We start from the raw sequence: 22231 nt of genomic DNA, 5'->3' as shown, positions 1-22231 counted from the left end.
GGCCTGCTCCCCTCCTTCTCCTCACAGTAGGGCCTGCTCCCCTCCTTCTCCTGACAGTAAGGCCTGCTCCCCTCCTTCTCCTGACAGTAGGGCCTGCTCCCCTCCAACTCTTCTGGTTCTGAGCCTCATCCTGAACCTCTACCTCTGGTGATTAATCTTCTGGTTCTGAGTCTCATCCTGAACCTCCTCTTCTGGTTCTGAGCCTCATCCTGAACCTCCTCTTCTGGTTCTGAGCCTCATCCTGAACCTCCCCTTCTGGTTCTGAGCCTCATCCAGAACCTCATCTTCTGGTTCTGAGCCTCATCCTGAACCTCCTCTTCTGGTTCTGAGCCTCATCCTGAACCTCCCCTTATGGTTCTGAGCCTCATCCTGAACCTCATCTTCTGGTTCTGAGCCTCATCCTGAACCTCATCTTCTGGTTCTGAGCCTCATCCTGAACCTCATCTTCTGGTTCTGAGCCTCATCCTGAACCTCCTCTTCTGGTTCTGAGCCTCATCCTGAACATCCCCTTCTGGTTCTGAGCCTCATCCTGAACCTCATCTTCTGGTTCTGAGCCTCATCCTGAACCTCCACCTCTGATGATTAATCTTCTGGTTCTGAGCCTCATCCTGAATGTATACCTACCTATATCCTGTTTGGCCCTGTCCGGGGGTGTCCTCGGAGTGGGCCACAGTGTCTCCTGACCCCTCCTGTCTCAGCCTCCAGTATTTATGCTGCAGTAGTTTATGTGTCGGGGGGCTAGGGTCAGTTTGTTATATCTGGAGTACTTCTCCTGTCCTATTCGGTGTCCTGTGTGAATCTAAGTGTGCGTTCTCTAATTCTCTCCTTCTCTCTTTCTCTCTCTCGGAGGACCTGAGCCCTAGGACCATGCCCCAGGACTACCTGACATGATGACTCCTTGCTGTCCCCAGTCCACCTGGCTGTGCTGCTGCTCCAGTTTCAACTGTTCTGCCTTATTATTATTCGACCATGCTGATCATTTATGAACATTTGAACATCTTGGCCATGTTCTGTTATAATCTCCACCCGGCACAGCCAGAAGAGGACTGGCCATCCCACATATGCTCTCTCTAATTCTCTCTTTCTTTCTCTCTCTCGGAGGACCTGAGCCCTAGGACCATGCCCCAGGAATACCTGACATGATGACTCCTTGCTGTCCCCAGTCCACCTGACTGTGCTGCTGCTCCAGTTTCAACTATTCTGCCTTATTATTATTCGACCATGCTGGTCATTTATGAACATTTGAACATCTTGACCATGTTTTGTTATAATCTCCACCCGGCACAGCCAGAAGAGGACTGGCCACCCCACATAGCCTGGTTCCTCTCTAGGTTTCTTCCTAGGTTTTGGCCTTTCTAGGGAGTTTTTCCTAGCCACCGTGCTTCTTAACCTGCATTGCTTGCTGTTTGGGGTTTTAGGCTGGGTTTCTGTACAGCACTTTGAGATATCAGCTGATGTACGAAGGGCTATATAAAATAAATTTGATTGATTGATTGATTTGATACCTCAGATGCCCCCCCCCCTCCTCCAAAAAAAACAGAAATCTGTGCACACTGAGCAGTTATCCTCGCCACTACCAAATGAAAAGTTGAGACGGGAGAGAGGAAGGGATGGCCAACGTTTAGATAGAACAAGCTCGTGACAATGCTACGGGCCGTTTATCAGCACAAAATGTCATCACTGAGAGAGCAGGCTCTACAGTACGTCTCAAGCAAAAAACAACATCAGCAACGCACTCACTAGCTCTCGTTGTTTATGTGACATGGACATCCTTCAACTGATGCCATTGCGTGAAGACGCACACACCATGTAAGCACAAGCTGATGCTAATTGACAATGTGTGACTGCTGTCATATCGACACTTATATTCATTATCATGCCATTGTTGTTTTTGTGCTGCGTTTCAGTATTTGTCAAGGCCGCTTGGCGCTTATAATGATGTTTAGGCTACTAATGTTTTCGTCATTTGACCTCCTCGCGTCTTGCTGATCGTGCGTCTTGGTAGTTGGGTATTTTTTTATTTTGTTGTTATAAAAATTAACTGTTACTGTGTTCCAACACATATGCTTTCTGTTTCATAGTTGTAATGAAGGCACTCAACAAAAACACCTGAATTGTCACACAGGCCTGGTCGGTTAGCTAGCTACTGCCTGTCACACAGGCCTGGTCGGTTAGCTAGCTACTGTCTGTCATACAGGCCTGGTCGGTTAGCTAGCTACTGCCTGTCACACAGGCCTGGTCGGTTAGCTAGCTACTGTCTGTCACGCAGGCCTGGTCGGTTAGCTAGCTACTGTCTGTCTGCAGCATTCTCTTGGTTGATAATGACTTACTGTCTGTTTGCAGCATTCTCTTGGTTGATAATGACTTACTGTCTGTTTGCAGCATTCTCTTGGTTGATAATGACTTACTGTCTGTTTGCAGCATTCTCTTGGTTGATAATGACTTACTGTCTGTTTGCAGCATTCTCTTGGTTGATAATGACTTACTGTCTGTTTGCAGCATTCTCTTGGTTGATAATGACTTACTGTCTGTTTGCAGCATTCTCTTGGTTGATAATGACTTACTGTCTGTTTGCAGCATTCTCTTGGTTGATAATGACTTACTGTCTGTTTGCAGCATTCTCTTGGTTGATAATGACTTACTGTCCATCTGCAGCATTCTCTTGGTTGATAATGACTTACTGTCCGTCTGCAGCATTCTCTTGGTTGATAATGACTTACTGTCTGTTTGCAGCATTCTCTTGGTTGATAATGACTTACTGTCCGTCTGCAGCATTCTCCTGGTTGATAATGACTTACTGTCCGTCTGCAGCATCCTCCTGGTTGATAATGACTTACTGTCCATCTGCAGCATTCTCTTGGTTGATAATGACTAACTGTCTGTCTGCAGCATTCTCTTGGTTGATAATGACTTACTGTCCATCTGCAGCATTCTCTTGGTTGATAATGACTTACTGTCCGTCTGCAGCATTCTCTTGGTTGATAATGACTTACTGTCCATCTGCAGCATTCTCTTGGTTGATAATGACTTACTGTCCATCTGCAGCATTCTCTTGGTTGATAATGACTTACTGTCCATCTGCAGCATTCTCTTGGTTGATAATGACTTACTGTCCGTCTGCAGCATTCTCTTGGTTGATAATGACTTACTGTCCGTCTGCAGCATTCTCTTGGTTGATAATGACTTACTGTCCGTCTGCAGCATTCTCTTGGTTGATAATGACTAACTGTCCGTCTGCTGGCTCTATAAGAGAGCGACATCACACCCTCCACAGCCTTTCCGTCTCACTCAGAGGTTTTCAGCTAGGCTTGCTTTCTTTTGTTTGTCTGTTTTCTGATGCAGACGATGAGAGAGAGAACGAGAGAGCGGTTGTTTATAGATGGATGCAAAGCAGCACAGTTTTGACACAGTGACTATGGGGTGGGTTTTAAATTACTGCCCTATCCAGGTCAGCTTCATGCATATTCATATTTGGTAGTAGGTACAGTTTAGACATAAGATCATTATACTATATTTTATGATACTGTATTGTATGATACTGTATTATATGATACTTTATTTCCAGATTGCCTTCACATATATGGCCTCAATGAGCAAGTGAGGGATATAAGATTATACACAGTGTTTGTTGCTAGTTCTCTTTTTTCTAATGGAGATAATAAGAGAGTAGTCAGTAGATATCAGCAACACAGTTATGACTATATTACCACTATGACATAGTACACAATAACTACAACCTTGAACTATAGCACCACTGTGACATAGTACACAATAACTACAACCCAGAACTATAGCACTACTATGACATAGTACACAATAACTGCAACCTAGAACTATAGCACCACTATGACATAGTACACAATAACTACAACCTTGAACTATAGCACCACTGTGACATAGTACACAATAACTACAACCCAGAACTATAGCACTACTATGACATGGTACACAATAACTCCAACCTAGAACTATAGCACCACTATGACATAGTACACAATAACTGCAACCTAGAACTATAGCACCACTGTGACATAGTACACAATAACTACAACCTAGAACTATAGCACCACTGTGACATAGTACACAATAACTACAACCTAGAACTATAGCATCACTATGACATAGTACACAATAACTACAACCTAGTCTGATTTCCCTTTCTATCCATCCGACTCCATAAGTGAAACTAATATAGTAAACGGCTCATCTGTCCAGTCAAAATGTAAGAAATCTTACTAGCTATCGACTATTGGGCCAATATTCTGATTAACATAAAAATGTTTCACTCTGTATGCGATGCAGAGAACACGGAAATAATAAATTATCATTAAATTACCATACTGAATTGTTGTAATGTTTGTTTATGTGTCAAATAATCCCATAATGGATGGGTTGCCAATTGGTGATTTGACACAAAAATAAAATGTAATTTATTCATATATCGTGTCATTTGAGGTCATATGTGTGGAATGTGTATATGAACAAATCAAAGAAGACTTAAACGCATAAACAATCATTTGTATGTGAACCAATCAGAGAAGAGGTAACCTCATAAACAATGATGTGTATATGAACCAATCAGAGAAGTGTTAACCTCATAAACAAAAAACGCATCTCATTAGCCTAGTTAACTACTGTACTGCTCTGGAGAGAGGAGAGACTAGAGGCATTGTCTGCATCCCAAATGGCTCTCGTATGACTCTGTTCAGAAGTAGTGCATTATAGTGCACATGCGGCATATGTAGGCAACAAGTGCAACATTTGTTTTTCTCATGACAATACATTTACTGATAGATTAGTACATGACTACTGACACTGGGTACTATATTGAGCGTAAGCGATCTATCTAATGTGATTAGAATGTTCACTTCGTCGTGGTGAATTAGCCTATGGTGTTAGTGCACATAAAGATGCAGGCAAATTCATCTCTATTGAACAACAATTCATGAAAATCACTGGATTAGATTGGACATCATAATATCTTGAATCATGTGTTCCTGTTAGAAGATTCAACAAACAATGAAACAACAAACATTTATTGAATAGCCTGCCTTCTCAGTGTTCTATTACATCATCTAAAGCTCTGTGAATGACTAAGGTGATTACAAAACATTTATTGAATAGCCTTCCTTCTCAGTGTTCTATTACATCATCTAAAGCTCTGTGAATGACTAAGGTGATTACAAAACATTTATTGAATAGCCTGCCTTCTCAGTGTTCTATTACATCATCTAAAGCTCTGTGAATGACTAAGGTGATTACAAAACATTTATTGAATAGCCTTCCTTCTCAGTGTTCTATTACATCATCTAAAGCTCTGTGAATGACTAAGGTGATTACAAAACATTTATTGAATAGCCTGCCTTCTCAGTGTTCTATTACATCATCTAAAGCTCTGTGAATGACTAAGGTGATTACAAAACATTTATTGAATAGCCTGCCTTCTCAGTGTTCTATTACATCATCTAAAGCTCTGTGAATGACTAAGGTGATTACAAAACATTTATTGTCTGTGAAATTGCGAGAAAAAAAAATTGGTGCGACCAAACCAGTTGGTGGCACAACCAACTGAAAAAGTTAGTCTGGAGTCCTGGCTTCAGCCTAGACGCCTAGACGCCGTGTTTATTGGTCAGTGACAATGAAGAGTGACAGGAAAGTAGGAAGGAGAGAGTGTGTTAGAATGGTAGAATGACTTGGATTTAAACCCACTCCAACAGAGGAGCTTACATATCCTCAAAAGTTTCTACAGTTGCACCATCGAGAACATCCTGACTGGTTGCATCACTTCCTGCTATGGCAACTGCTCTGCCTCCGACCGCGAGGCAATACAGAGTGTAGTGCGAACTGCCCAGTACATCACTGGGGTCAAGCTTCCTGCCATCCAGGACCCCTATACCAGGCGGTGTCAGAGGAAGGTCCTGAAAATTGTCAAAGACTCCAGCCACCCTAGTCATAGACTGTTCTCTCTGCTACCACACGGCAAGCGGTACCGGAGCACCAAGTCTAGGTCCAAGAGGCTTCTAAACAGCTTCTACCCCCAAGCCATAAGACTCCTGAACATCTAGTCAAATGGCTACCCAGACTATTGATTTAACATGTGTTCTGAGGGCAGCGGCTGTAACCATCCACTACACCACCCCAGGCCACACGCTACTGTTGAATAGCACCGGCTGTAACCATCCACTACACCACCCCAGGCCACACGCTACTGTTGAATAGCACCGGCTGTAACCATCCACTACACCACCCCAGGCCACACGCTACTGTTGAATAGCACCGGCTGTAACCATCCCACTACACCACCCCAGGCCACACGCTACTGTTGAATAGCACCGGCTGTAACCATCCACTACACCACCCCAGGCCACACGCTACTGTTGAATAGCACCGGCTGTAACCATCCCACTACACCACCCCAGGCCACACGCTACTGTTGAATAGCACCGGCTGTAACCATCCCACTACACCACCCCAGGCCACACGCTACTGTTGAATAGCACCGGCTGTAACCATCCACTACACCACCCCAGGCCACACACTACTGTTGAATAGCACCGGCTGTAACCATCCACTACACCACCCCAGGCCACACGCTACTGTTGAATAGCACCGGCTGTAACCATCCCACTACACCACCCCAGGCCACACGCTACTGTTGAATAGCACCGGCTGTAACCATCCACTACACCACCCCAGGCCACACGCTACTGTTGAATAGCACCGGCTGTAACCAGTTAGTAAGGATTTAGCTAGTTAGCAAGGATTTAGCTAGTTAGTAAGGACTTAGCTAGTTAGTAAGGATTTAGCTAGTTAGTAAGGACTTAGCTAGTTAGTAAGGACTTAGCTAGTTAGTAAGGACTTAGCTAGTTAGTAAGGATTTAGCTAGTTAGTAAGGATTTAGCTAGTTATGAATGCCATGCCACAACCAAGAGCTGACCCATTTGACCTCCTCTTGACCTTTCACTCAGATTAGTTTCAAATCCTGGTTGCTTTCCTTGATGTTGATAAGCTGGGAGTGCTGTGAAAACATTGTGGTGAAGAAAGAATTAGCCCGGGTCTGGATGTGACACATTATACACAATTACCTCTTCTGGTTTAGTGGTTCACTTTAAGTACGGGAGCATTCACTGTATAAAAACCCATGTTGGGTTGGTACTTGCTGGGTTGGTACTGGGTTGGTACGTGCTGGGTTGGTACTGGGTTGGTACGTGCTGGGTTGGTACTGGGTTGGTACGTGCTGGGTTGGTACTGGGTTGGTACGTGCTGGGTTGGTACTGGGTTGGTACGTGCTGGGTTGGTACATGCCGGGTTGGTACGTGCTGGGTTGGTACTGGGTTGGTACGTGCTGGGTTGGTACTGGGTTGGTACTGGGTTGGTACATGCTGGGTTGGTACATGCTGGGTTGGTACATGCCCGGGTTGGTACTGGGTTGGTACAGGGTTGGTATTGGTTTGGTACTGGGGTTGATACTGGGTTGGTATTGGGTTGGTACCAGGTTGGTACTGGGTTGGTATTGGGTTGGTACTCGGTTGGTATTGGGTTGGTACTGGGTTGGTACCGGGTTGGTACTGGGTTGGTACTGGGTTGGTATTGGGTTGGTACTGGGTCAGTACCGGGTTGGTACCGGGGTGGTACTGGGTTGGTACCGGGTTGGGACTGGGTCGGTACTGGGTTGGTATTGGGTTGGTACTGTGTCGGTACTGGGTTGGTACAGGGGTGGTACTGGGTCGGTACCGGGTTGGTAGGCTACTCTGTCAGCTGATAGTGGTAAGTAGTAGTGCTTTCCCTCTCACTGCTCTGACTATCTCTGTCTCTTCCTCAGGGAGTGCTGCCCAGGCTCCTGCTGTGGTGACCCCACCCTCACCCCACTGACCCTGCCCACCCTCACCCCCTTACCCACCATCGGTCCTCCCTCGGACCACCACACTCCCCTCTCCTCCGTTCACGGACCCCCCAGAGAAAATCGAGGAGGATGTTCCGGAGGAGTTAAACTACGCATCAAAAACAGGTCAGTCCCGGGCCAGTCTCTGTATGCCTCTATGGGCAAGTTTACCGGACACAGATCAAACCTAACTCTGTACTAAAAAGCTATTTTAATAGATATTCTCCATTGAACATGCTTTTTTAGGCCACAACTAGGTTTAATCTTGGTCAGGGAAACCAGCCCTATAAGGCCTCTGTGTGAGTAGTGTTACTGTAAACGGTTTGCTTCTGTCCCTGTCTTCTCACCGCAACCTGGGCTCGAACCAGAGACCCTCTGAACTGCCTCCTACGAAGCAGCGTTACCCATCGCTCCACAAAAGCCTCGGTCCTTGCAGACAAAAGGGAAACGACTACTTCAAGGTCTCAGAGCGAGTGACGTCACTGATTGAAACGTTACTAGCGCACCACTGCTAACTAGCTAGGCGTTTCACAGCCGTTCCACGTACAGTAGCCTGGCTGGATGTACTGTATGTACAGTATGTCTGTTTGGGTGTGTTTCTGAACAGTACAAGTGTTTTGGGTATGTGTGGGTAATGTTTGCATTGTGTCTGTGTTTGTGTATCTGGGTGTGGCATCCATCTTTGACTCTACTGAGATTTGAGTCAGACTCTGTTTATGTTTGACTTTGTTTTGATGGGGGAGAGAGAGAGAGAGAGAGAGAGAGAGAGAGAGAGGGAGAGAGATGTATAAACAGAGTGAAAGAGAGAGAAAGAGAGACAGAGAGAGGGAGGGAGAGAGTTGAAAGAGGCTTGAGAGACAGAAAGAAATCAAGACAGAGAATGAAAGAGAGAGAGAAAAGGAGAGAGTGGGAGAGAGCGAGAGAAGGAGAGATCGAGAAAGGAAGATTAAAAAAATAGAGAAAGAGAGATATAATAAGAATAAGTTCATTTTCATTGTTTATTTCACTTTTGTATATTATCTACCTCACCTGCTTTGGCAATGTTACCACGTTTCCCATGCCAATAAAGCTCCTCGAATTGAATTGAACAAGAGAGAGACAGAGAAAGGTAAAAAAAGTCCAGCGAGAGGGGATAGATATTCATAGCTATCAGCCCTGTCAGCTTTTCCTGTCTGGTTCAGGAAGAGAAGGGGCTGTGTCCCAGACGGTACCCTTTTCCATATATGGTCCACTTCTTTTAACCAGGGCCCACATCGGAAGGAAGCTCTACGGGATGCTCCTGTCCCCAACCATTGTTATGACCACTTCCAATCTTCATGTCTCTCACACTGTAAGAAACAGGAAATGAGGGGGAATTTATACAGGAAGTCATGTTAGTGACAGGAATCAAGTCAAACGGTATTCGTCGCAAGCTTTGTAAACAACAGGTAGAGACTAACAGTGGAATACTTACTGATGGTCCATTTCCAACACTGTAGAGAGAAAGAAAATAGATGAATAATAGAAAAGTAAAACAAGTAATAATAAATTCACAATGATAACTAGGCTATATACACAGAGTACCAGTACTGAGTAATGATAACTAGGCTGTATACACAGAGTACCAGTACTGAGTAATGATAACTAGGCTATATACACAGGGTACCAGTACTGAGTAATGATAACTAGGCTATATACACAGAGTACCAGTACTGAGTAATGATAACTAGGCTATATACACAGAGTACCAGTACTGAGTAATGATAACTAGGCTATATACACAGAGTACCAGTACTGAGTAATGATAACTAGGCTATATACACAGAGTACCAGTACTGAGTAATGATAACTAGGCTATATACACAGAGTACCAGTACTGAGTAATGATAACTAGGCTATATACACAGAGTACCAGTACTGAGTAATGATAACTAGTCTATATACACAGAGTACCAGTACTGAGTAATGATAACTAGGCTATATACACAGAGTACCAGTACTGAGTAATGATAACTAGGCTATATACACAGAGTACCAGTACTGAGTAATGATAACTAGGCTATATACACAGAGTACCAGTACTGAGTAATGATAACTAGGCTATATACACAGAGTACCAGTACTGAGTAATGATAACTAGGCTATATACACAGAGTACCAGTACTGAGTAATGATAACTAGTCTATATACACAGAGTACCAGTACTGAGTAATGATAACTAGGCTGTATACACAGAGTACCAGTACTGAGTAATGATAACTAGGTTATATACAAGGGGTACCAGTACTGAGTAATGATAACTAGGCTATATACACAGAGTACCAGTACTGAGTAATGATAACTAGGCTATATACACAGGGTACCAGTACTGAGTAATGATAACTAGTCTATATACAAGGGGTACCAGTACTGAGTAATGATAACTAGTCTATATACAAGGGGTACCAGTACTGAGTAATGATAACTAGGCTATATACACAGGGTACCAGTACTGAGTAATGATAATAGTCTATATACACAGGGTACTAGTACTGAGTAATGATAACTAGGCTATATACACAGGGTACCAGTACTGAGTAATGATAACTAGTCTATATACAAGGGGTACCAGTACTGAGTAATGATAACTAGTCTATATACAAGGGGTACCAGTACTGAGTAATGATAACTAGGCTATATACAAGGGGTACCAGTACTGAGTAATGATAACTAGGCTATATACACAGGGTACCAGTACTGAGTAATGATAACTAGGCTATATACACAGGGTACCAGTACTGAGTAATGATAACTAGGCTATATACACAGAGTACCAGTACTGAGTAATGATAACTAGGCTATATACACAGAGTACCAGTACTGAGTAATGATAACTAGGCTATATACACAGGGTACCAGTACTGAGTAATGATAACTAGGCTATATACACAGAGTACCAGTACTGAGTAATGATAACTAGGCTATATACACAGAGTACCAGTACTGAGTAATGATAACTAGGCTATATACACAGAGTACCAGTACTGAGTAATGATAACAAGGCTATATACACAGGGTACCAGTACTGAGTAATGATAACTAGGCTATATACACAGGGTACCAGTACTGAGTAATGATAACTAGGCTGTATACACAGAGTAACAGTACTGAGTAATGATAACTAGGCTATATACACAGAGTACCAGTACTGAGTAATGATAACTAGGCTATATACACAGAGTACCAGTACTGAGTAATGATAACTAGGCTATATACACAGGGTACCAGTACTGAGTAATGATAACTAGGCTATATACACAGAGTACCAGTACTGAGTAATGATAACTAGGCTATATACACAGAGTACCAGTACTGAGTAATGATAACTAGGCTATATACACAGAGTACCAGTACTGAGTAATGATAACTAGGCTCTATACACAGGGTACCAGTACTGAGTAATGATAACTAGGCTATATACACAGGGTACCAGTACTGAGTAATGATAACTAGGCTGTATACACAGAGTACCAGTACTGAGTAATGATAACTAGGCTATATACACAGAGTACCAGTACTGAGTAATGATAACTAGGCAATATACACAGAGTACCAGTACTGAGTAATGATAACTAGGCTATATACACAGGGTACCAGTACAGAGTAATGATAACTAGGCTATATACACAGAGTACCAGTACTGAGTAATGATAATAGTCTATATACACAGGGTACCAGTACTGAGTAATGATAACTAGGCTATATACACAGGGTACTAGTACTGAGTAATGATAATAGTCTATATACACAGGGTACCAGTCCTGAGTAATGATAACTAGGCTATATACACAGAGTACCAGTACGGAGTAATGATAACTAGGCTATATACACAGAGAGTACCAGTACTGAGTAATGATAATAGTCTATATACACAGAGTACCAGTACTGAGTAATGATAACTAGGCTATATACACAGGGTACCAGTACTGAGTAATGATAACTAGGCTATATACACAGAGTACCAGTACTGAGTAATGATAACTAGTCTATATACACAGGGTACCAGTACGGAGTCATGATAACTAGGCTATATACACAGGGTACCAGTACTGAGTAATGATAACTAGGTTATATACACAGGGTACCAGTACTGAGTAATGATAACTAGGCTATATACAAAGAGTACCAGTACTGAGTAATGATAACTAGGCTGTATACACAGAGTACCAGTACTGAGTAATGATAACTAGGCTATATACAAGGGGTACCAGTACTGAGTAATGATAACTAGGCTATATACACAGAGTACCAGTACTGAGTAATGATAACTAGGCTATATACACAGAGTACCAGTACTGAGTAATGATAACTAGTCTATATACAAGGGGTACCAGTACTGAGTAATGATAACTAGTCTATATACAAGGGGTACCAGTACTGAGTAATGATAACTAGGCTATATACACAGGGTACCAGTACTGAGTAATGATAATAGTCTATATACACAGGGTACTAGTACTGAGTAATGATAACTAGGCTATATACACAGGGTACCAGTACTGAGTAATGATAACTAGTCTATATACAAGGGGTACCAGTACTGAGTAATGATAACTAGTCTATATACAAGGGGTACCAGTACTGAGTAATGATAACTAGGCTATATACAAGGGGTACCAGTACTGAGTAATGATAACTAGGCTATATACACAGAGTACCAGTACTGAGTAATGATAACTAGGCTATATACACAGAGTACCAGTACTGAGTAATGATAACTAGGCTATATACACAGGGTACCAGTACTGAGTAATGATAACTAGGCTATATACACAGGGTACCAGTACTGAGTAATGATAACTAGTCTATATACACAGAGTACCAGTACTGAGTAATGATAACTAGGCTATATACACAGAGTACCAGTACTGAGTAATGATAACTAGGCTATATACACAGGGTACCAGTACTGAGTAATGATAACTAGGCTATATACACAGAGTACCAGTACTGAGTAATGATAACTAGGCTATATACACAGAGTACCAGTACTGAGTAATGATAACTAGGCTATATACACAGGGTACCAGTACTGAGTAATGATAACTAGGCTATATACACAGAGTACCAGTACTGGGTAATGATAACTAGGCTATATACACAGGGTATAAGTACTGAGTAATGATAACTAGTCTATATACACAGAGTATCAGTACTGAGTAATGATAACTAGACTATATACACAGAGTACCAGTACTGAGTAATGATAACTAGGCTATATACACAGGGTACCAGTACTGAGTAATGATAACTAGGCTGTATACACAGGGTACCAGTACTGAGTAATGATAACTAGGCTATATACACAGAGTACCAGTACTGAGTAATGATAACTAGGCTATATACACAGAGTACCAGTACTGAGTAATGATAACTAGTCTATATACACAGAGTATCAGTACTGAGTAATGATAACTAGGCTATATACACAGAGTACCAGTACTGAGTAATGATAACTAGGCTATATACACAGGGTACCAGTACTGAGTAATGATAACTAGGCTATATACACAGGGTACCAGTACTGAGTAATGATAACTAGGCTATATACACAGGGTACCAGTACTGAGTAATGATAACTAGGCTATATACACAGAGTACCAGTACTGAGTAATGATAACTAGGCTATATACACAGAGTACCAGTACTGAGTAATGATAACTAGGCTATATACACAGGGTATCAGTACTGAGTAATGATAACTAGGCTATATACACAGAGTACCAGTACTGAGTAATGATAACTAGGCTATATACACAGAGTACCAGTACTGAGTAATGATAACTAGGCGATATTCACAGAGTACCAGTACTGAGTAGTGATAACTAGGCTATATACACAGGGTACCAGTACTGAGTAATGATAACTAGGCTATATACACAGAGTACCAGTACTGAGTAATGATAACTAGGCTATATACACAGAGTACCAGTACTGAGTAATGATAACTAGGCTCTATACACAGGGTACCAGTACTGAGTAATGATAACTAGGCTATATACACAGGGTACCAGTACTGAGTAATGATAACTAGGCTGTATACACAGAGTACCAGTACTGAGTAATGATAACTAGGCTATATACACAGAGTACCAGTACTGAGTAATGATAACTAGGCTATATACACAGAGTACCAGTACTGAGTAATGATAACTAGGCTATATACACAGAGTACCAGTACTGAGTAATGATAACTAGGCTATATACACAGGGTACCAGTACTGAGTAATGATAACTAGGCTATATACACAGAGTACCAGTACTGAGTAATGATAACTAGGCTATATACACAGGGTACCAGTACTGAGTAATGATAACTAGGCTATATACACAGAGTACCAGTATTGAGTAATGATAACTAGGCTATATACACAGAGTACCAGTACTGAGTAATGATAACTAGGCTATATACACAGAGTACCAGTACTGAGTAATGATAACTAGGCTATATACACAGAGTACCAGTACTGAGTAATGATAACTAGGCTATATACACAGAGTACCAGTACTGAGTAATGATAACTAGGCTATATACACAGAGTACCAGTACTGAGTAATGATAATAGTCTATATACACAGAGTACCAGTACTGAGTAATGATAACTAGGCTATATACACAGAGTACCAGTACTGAGTAATGATAACTAGGCTATATACACAGGGTACCAGTACTGAGTAATGATAACTAGGCTATATACACAGGGTACCAGTAATGAGTAATGATAACTAGGCTATATACACAGAGTACCAGTACTGAGTAATGATAACTAGGCTATATACAAGGGGTACCAGTACTGAGTAATGATAATAGTCTATATACACAGAGTACCAGTACTGAGTAATGATAACTAGGCTATATACACAGAGTACCAGTACTGAGTAATGATAACTAGGCTATATACACAGAGTACCAGTACTGAGTAATGATAACTAGGCTATATACACAGAGTACCAGTACTGAGTAATGATAACTAGGCTATATACACAGAGTACCAGTACTGAGTAATGATAACTAGGCTATATACACAGAGTACCAGTACTGAGTAATGATAACTAGGCTATATACACAGGGTACCAGTACTGAGTAATGATAACTAGGCTATATACACAGGGTACCAGTACTGAGTAATGATAACTAGGCTATATACACAGGGTACCAGTACTGAGCAATGATAACTAGGCTATATACACAGGGTACCAGTACTGAATAATGATAACTAAGCTATGTACACATGGTACCAGTACTGAGTAATGATAACTAGGCTATATACACAGGGTACTAGTACTGAGTAATGATAACTAGGCTATATACACAGGGTACCAGTACTGAGTAATGATAACTAGGCTATATACACAGAGTACCAGTACTGAGTAATGATAACTAGGCTATATACACAGGGTAACAGTACTGAGTAATGATAACTAGGCTATATACACAGAGTACCAGTACTGAGTAATGATAACTAGGCTATATACACAGAGTACCAGTACTGAGTAATGATAATAGTCTATATACACAGAGTACCAGTACTGAGTAATGATAACTAGGCTATATACACAGGGTACCAGTACTGAGTAATGATAACTAGGCTATATACACAGAGTACCAGTACTGAGTAATGATAACTAGGCTATATACACAGGGTACCAGTACTGAGTAATGATAACTAGGTTATAAACTCTTTAAAAACAGACAGACCATCTTGATAAATAGGACCAAACAGATCAGATCAAGCCGCCCAGAAGGTTCATCCTGGCCGTTCCATGGCGTGGTGGAGTGGAGCACCAGCCATTTTAGTTGGTACTGTTTCAGTGGAATGTTCAAAGTGAACTGAATAATTCAACAGTGTTCTAAACGTTCTGTCTCCCTTCTGTTGTCTGTCTGTCTCCTAAAGGACCCCCTATGACCAACAGTGTTCTAAACGTTCTGTATCCTAAAGGGCCCCCTATGACCAACAGTGTTCTAAACGTTCTGTATCCTAAAGGGCCCCCTATGACCAACAGTGTTATAAACGTTCTGTATCCTAAAGGGCCCCCTATGACCAACAGTGTTCTAAACATTCTGTATCCTAAAGGCCCCCTATGACCAACAGTGTTCTAAACGTTCTGTCTCCTAAAGGACCCCCTATGACCAACAGTGTTCTAAACATTCTGTCTCCTAAAGGACCCCCTATGACCAACAGTGTTCTAAACGTTCTGTCTCCTAAAGGGCCCCCTATGACCAACAGTGTTCTAAATGTTCTGTCTCCTAAAGGGCCCCCTATGACCAACAGTGTTCTAAATGTTCTGTATCCTAAAGGGCCCCCTATGACCAACAGTGTTCTAAACGTTCTGTATCCTAAAGGCCCCCTATGACCAACAGTGTTCTACACGTTCTGTATCCTAAAGGGCCCCCTATGACCAACAGTGTTCTACACGTTCTGTCTCCTAAAGGGCCCCCTATGACCAACAGTGTTCTACACGTTCTGTATCCTAAAGGGCCCCCCTATGACCAAAAGTGTTCTAAACGTTCTGTCTCCTAAAGGGCCCCCTATGACCAACAGTGTTCTAAACATTCTGTCTCCTAAAGGGCCCCCTATGACCAACAGTGTTCTAAATGTTCTGTCTCCTAAAGGGCCGCCTATGACCAACAGTGTTCTAAACGTTCTGTATCCTAAAGGGCCCCCTATGACCAACAGTGTTCTAAACATTCTGTCTCCTTTAGGGCCCCCTATGACCAACAGTGTTCTAAACGTTCTGTATCCTAAAGGGCCCCCTATGACCAACAGTGTTCTAAACATTCTGTATCCTAAAGGGCCCCCTATGACCAACAGTGTTCTAAATGTTCTGTCTCCCTTCTGTTGTCTGTCTGTATCCTAAAGGGCCCCCTATGACCAACAGTGTTCTAAACATTCTGTCTCCTAAAGGGCCCCCTATGACCAACAGTGTTCTAAACATTCTGTCTCCTAAAGGGCCCCCTATGACCAACAGTGTTCTAAATGTTCTGTCTCCCTTCTGTTGTCTGTCTGTATCCTAAAGGGTCCCCTATGACCAACAGTGTTCTAAATGTTCTGTCTCCCTTCTGTTGTCTGTCTGTATCCTAAAGGGCCCCCTATGACCAACAGTGTTCTAAACATTCTGTCTCCTAAAGGGCCCCCTATGACCAACAGTGTTCTAAACATTCTGTCTCCTAAAGGGCCCCCTATGACCAACAGTGTTCTAAATGTTCTGTCTCCCTTCTGTTGTCTGTCTGTCTCCTAAAGGGCCCCCTATGACCAACAGTGTTCTAAACATTCTGTATCCTAAAGGGCCCCTTATGACCAACAGTGTTCTAAACATTCTGTATCCTAAAGGGCCCCCTATGACCAACAGTGTTCTAAACATTCTGTCTCCTAAAGGGCCCCCTTTGACCAACAGTGTTCTAAACATTCTGTCTCCGAAAGGGCCCCCTATGACCAACAGTGTTCTAAACATTCTGTCTCCTAAAGGGCCCCCTATGACCAACAGTGTTCTAAACATTCTGTCTCCTAAAGGGCCCCCTATGACCAACAGTGTTCTAAATGTTCTGTCTCCCTTCTGTTGTCTGTCTGTCTCCTAAAGGGCCCCCTATGACCAACAGTGTTCTAAACATTCTGTCTCCTAAAGGGCCCCCTTTGACCAACAGTGTTCTAAACATTCTGTCTCCTAAAGGGCCCCCTATGACCAACAGTGTTCTAAATGTTCTGTCTCCTAAAGGGCCCCCTTTGACCAACAGTGTTCTAAACGTTCTGTATCCTAAAGAGCCCCCTATGACCAACAGTGTTCTAAATGTTCTGTATCCTAAAGGGCCCCCTATGACCAACAGTGTTCTAAACGTTCTGTCTCCTAAAGGGCCCCCTATGACCAACAGTGTTCTAAACATTCTGTCTCCTAAAGGGCCCCCTTTGACCAACAGTGTTCTAAACATTCTGTCTCCTAAAGGGCCCCCTATGACCAACAGTGTTCTAAATGTTCTGTCTCCTAAAGGGCCCCCTTTGACCAACAGTGTTCTAAACGTTCTGTATCCTAAAGAGCCCCCTATGACCAACAGTGTTCTAAATGTTCTGTCTCCCTTCTGTTGTCTGTCTGTCTCTTAAAGGACCCCCTATGACCAAAAGTGTTCTAAATGTTCTGTCTCCCTTCTGTTGTCTGTCTGTATCCTAAAGAGCCCCCTATGACCAACAGTGTTCTAAATGTTCTGTATCCTAAAGGGCCCCCTATGACCAACAGTGTTCTAAACGTTCTGTCTCCCTTCTGTTGTCTGTCTGTATCCTAAAGGGCCCCCTATGACCAACAGTGTTCTAAATGTTCTGTATCCTAAAGGGCCCCCTATGACCAACAGTGTTCTAAACGTTCTGTCTCCCTTCTGTTGTCTGTCTGTATCCTAAAAGGCCCCCTATGACCAACAGTGTTCTAAACGTTCTGTCTCCCTTCTGTTGTCTGTCTGTATCCTAAAAGGCCCCCTATGACCAACAGTGTTCTAAATGTTCTGTCTCCCTTCTGTTGTCTGTCTGTATCCTAAAAGGCCCCCTATGACCAACAGTGTTCTAAATGTTCTGTCTCCCTTCTGTTGTCTGTCTGTATCCTAAAAGGCCCCCTATGACCAACAGTGTTCTAAACGTTCTGTCTCCCTTCTGTTGTCTGTCTGTATCCTAAAGGGCCCCCTATGACCAACAGTGTTCTAAATGTTCTGTATCCTAAAGGGCCCCCTATGACCAACAGTGTTATAAATGTTCTGTCTCCCTTCTGTTGTCTGTCTGTATCCTAAAAGGCCCCCTATGACCAACAGTGTTCTAAATGTTCTGTCTCCCTTCTGTTGTCTGTCTGTATCCTAAAGGGCCCCCTATGACCAACAGTGTTCTAAACATTCTGTCTCCTAAAGGGCCCCCTTTGACCAACAGTGTTCTAAACATTCTGTCTCCTAAAGGGCCCCCTATGACCAACAGTGTTCTAAATGTTCTGTCTCCTAAAGGGCCCCCTATGACCAACAGTGTTCTAAACATTCTGTCTCCTAAAGGGCCCCCTATGACCAACAGTGTTCTAAACGTTCTGTCTCCTAAAGGGCCCCCTATGACCAACAGTGTTCTAAACGTTCTGTCTCCTAAAGGGCCCCCCTATGACCAACAGTGTTCTAAATGTTCTGTATCCTAAAGGGCCCCCCTATGACCAACAGTGCCCTCGGAAACTATTCAGAGCCCTTTACGTTTTCAATATTTTGTTACGTTACAGCCTTATTCTAAAATCTGGGGATAGATACCAAAACATTTCTGCAGCATTGAAGGTCCCTAAGAACAAAATGGCCTCCATCATTCTTAATGGAAGAAGTTTGGAACCACCAAGACTCTTTCTGGAGCTGGCCGCCCGATATAACTGAACAATGGGTGGAGAAGGGCCTTGGTCAGGGGAGTGACCAAGAACTTGATGGTCACTCTGACAGAGATCTAGAGTTTCTCTGTGGAGATGGGAGAACCTCACAGAAGGACAACCATCTCTGCAGCACTCCACCAATCAGGCCTTTATGGTAGAGTGGCCAGACGGAAGCCACTCCTCAGTAAAAGGCACATAACAGCCTGCTTGGAGTTTGCTTAAAGGCACTCTCAGACCATGAGAAACAAGATGATCTGGTCTGATGAAACCAAGATTGAACTCTTTGGCCTGAATGTTAATGGTCACGTCTGGAGGAAACCTGGCACCATCCCTACGGTGAAGCATGGTGGTGGCAGCATCATGCTGTGGGGATGTTTTTCAGTGGCAGAAACTGGGAGACTAGTCAGGATCGAGGGAAAGATGGACGGAGGAAAGTATAGAGAGATCCTAGATAAAAACCTGCCCCAGAGCACTCAGGACCTCAGGCTGGGGCAAAGGTTCACCTTCCAACAGGACAATGACCCTAAGCACACAGCCAAGACAACGCAGGAGTGGCTTCTAGACAAGTCTCTGAATGTCTTTGAGTGGCCCAACCAACTTGACAGAGCTTGAGAGGATCTGCAGAGAAGAATGTGAGAAACTCCCCAAATACAGGTGTGCCAAGCTGGTAGCATCATACCCAAGAAGACTTTAGGCTGTAATCACTGCCAAAGGTGCTTCAATAAAGTACTGAGTAAAGGGTCTGAATACTTATGGAAATGTTATAATTTCATTTTTTTTTTTTTTTTAATAAATTAGAAAATATTTCTAAAAACCTGGTTTTGCGTTGTCATTATGGGGTATAGATGTGTAGATTGGGGAAAGGGGAAAAAAACGATTTAATCAATTTTAGAAGAAAGCTGTCAATGGGTTTGAAAACTTTCCGAAGGCACTGTATGAAGTGGCTATGGACCCTGGTCAAACGAAGTGCACTAGAAAGGTACTAGGGTGCCATTTGGGAGTCAAACTCTGATAAATGGATGGATGTTATTGGAGGCCTAGTGAAGGCATTGCCATAGAAACCGTCTGTAAAACCATGGCACTGTAATTGCATTGTGTACACAACACTACCAGCCAAATATGTCTGTGTAGACCTAGTCTAGGGCCTTGCTGTGTTACGGCTGCGCAGTGCAGAATATGTAGAGAGAAAAAATGACTTTCTAACAATGTCTTAGGGTTTTACTTCTGTACAAACTGGCCCTTTACTGTGAGAGTAGAGTAGAGTAGAGTAGAGTAGAGTAGAGTAGAGTAGAGTAGGGCAGAGTAGAGTAGAGCAGGGCAGAGCAGAGTAGGGCAGGGCAGAGTAGAGCAGAGTAGAGCAGAGCAGAGTAGAGCAGAGCAGAGTAGGGCAGAGCAGAGTAGGGCAGAGCAGAGTAGGGCAGAGTAGAGTAGGGGCAGGGCAGAGTAGAGTAGGGCAGAGCAGAGTAGGGCAGAGCAGAGTAGGGCAGGGCAGAGTAGAGTAGGGCATAGCAGGGCAGAGCAGAGTAGGGCATAGCAGGGCAGAGCAGAGTAGGGCAGAGCAGAGTAGGGCAGGGCAGAGTAGAGTAGGGCAGAGCAGAGTAGGGCAGAGCAGAGTAGGGCATAGCAGGGCAGAGCAGAGTAGGGCAGAGCAGAGTAGGGCAGGGCAGAGTAGGGCAGAGCAGAGTAGGGCATAGCAGGGCAGAGCAGAGTAGGGCAGAGCAGAGTAGGGCAGGGCAGAGTAGGGCAGAGCAGAGTAGGGCAGAGCAGAGTAGGGCAGAGCAGAGTAGGGCAGGGCAGAGTAGGGCAGAGCAGAGTAGAGTAGGGCAGAGTAGGGCAGGGCAGAGTAGAGTATGGCAGAGCAGAGTAGAGTATGGCAGAGTAGAGCAGAGCAGAGTAGAGTAGGGCAGAGTAGAGCAGAGCAGAGTAGAGTAGGGCAGAGCAGAGTAGAGTAGGGCAGAGTAGAGTAGGGCAGAGTAGGGCAGGGCAGGGCAGAGTAGGGCAGGGCAGAGTAGGGCAGAGCAGAGTAGGGCAGAGCAGAGTAGGGCAGAGTAGGGTAGGGCAGAGTAGGGTAGGGCAGGGCAGAGTAGGGCAGAGCAGAGTAGGGCAGAGTAGGGCAGAGTAGAGTAGTTGGAGCTTAGTTTCTCCATCTACTGTATGTCATTTGGCAGTTTGAACTTAAAACCCAGTTGCTACGGTGATCTCCTCTGTTCTCCTCCTAAATTGGATATCCTTGAGTTTACTGAAGACTCTCTCTCTCTCTCTCACAGAATATAAACTGTTCTAGAACCGTAATACTTTAATTCAATGGAATTCAGACCAGCTTTACAAACTAGTGTATCTAACAAATGTATTAGAAAATATTGTATATTTATCTAGTCTGATTTATGGTCCATAAACTGAATGACCTCATGCATTGTGTTCCTTATTTCAATCCAGAGCCATACATGTATGAAATGTATATGGGTCTGTTTCTAAACTCTAATCCGATAGAACGGAGACCATGACGTGTCCTTGCGTCAGTCCGAGGTGAGGTAAGACCAAGGTTGTCCTCTGACTTCGTTTTAATTGAATATGTCACTAAGGTAAGCCAGTGTCATTTCATCAGTAGAATGCATCACCTCTCTTCACCGAACTTGTCGTTGTTAGATGAACACCATACTACAGCAGGACTAGTCCAGGTTGGAAGGCTTCCCAGATCAGTGTTAGAGCCAAAACAGTAAAGTAACGCTGGATCAACCAAGCCTGGATGTAATGTGTAGGCCGCAAAAACAAGATTGTCAGTATAAGCTATTTTGTGTAGTGGACAGGGAGTTGGGTTATAGCGGTCTGAACTATGTTATCTTCTAGGAGCACATGCCTTTTTATTTGTGTGAGACTCAAAGTTGCTTTAGTTATTGATAAAGGAAAATAAGGAGTTATTCGTGGTATTGTGTGTCTTGTTAGTCAGGACATTATAAAGTGTATTAT

The 22231-nt window shown here is 43.2% G+C and overlaps 1 protein-coding gene across 3 annotated transcripts in view; it reads left to right on the top strand.

Moving 5' to 3' along the window:
- Positions 1-22231, top strand: part of LOC110523118 (protein Shroom3) — a 173964-nt gene that overhangs the window by 46637 nt on the left and 105096 nt on the right. For all 3 annotated transcript variants that reach the window (XM_036936803.1, XM_036936802.1, XM_036936804.1), the window contains one exon: positions 7823-8008. In XM_036936803.1, the coding sequence (XP_036792698.1) occupies positions 7823-8008 (186 nt within the window). The remainder of the gene's footprint in view (positions 1-7822; positions 8009-22231) is intronic.

Source organism: Oncorhynchus mykiss, chromosome 12 (assembly GCF_013265735.2).
Source record: "Oncorhynchus mykiss isolate Arlee chromosome 12, USDA_OmykA_1.1, whole genome shotgun sequence".
Lineage (NCBI taxonomy): Eukaryota > Metazoa > Chordata > Actinopteri > Salmoniformes > Salmonidae > Oncorhynchus > Oncorhynchus mykiss.
The sequence above is the reverse complement of the archived record's forward strand: the minus strand, read 5'-3'. Positions and strand labels throughout refer to the sequence as shown.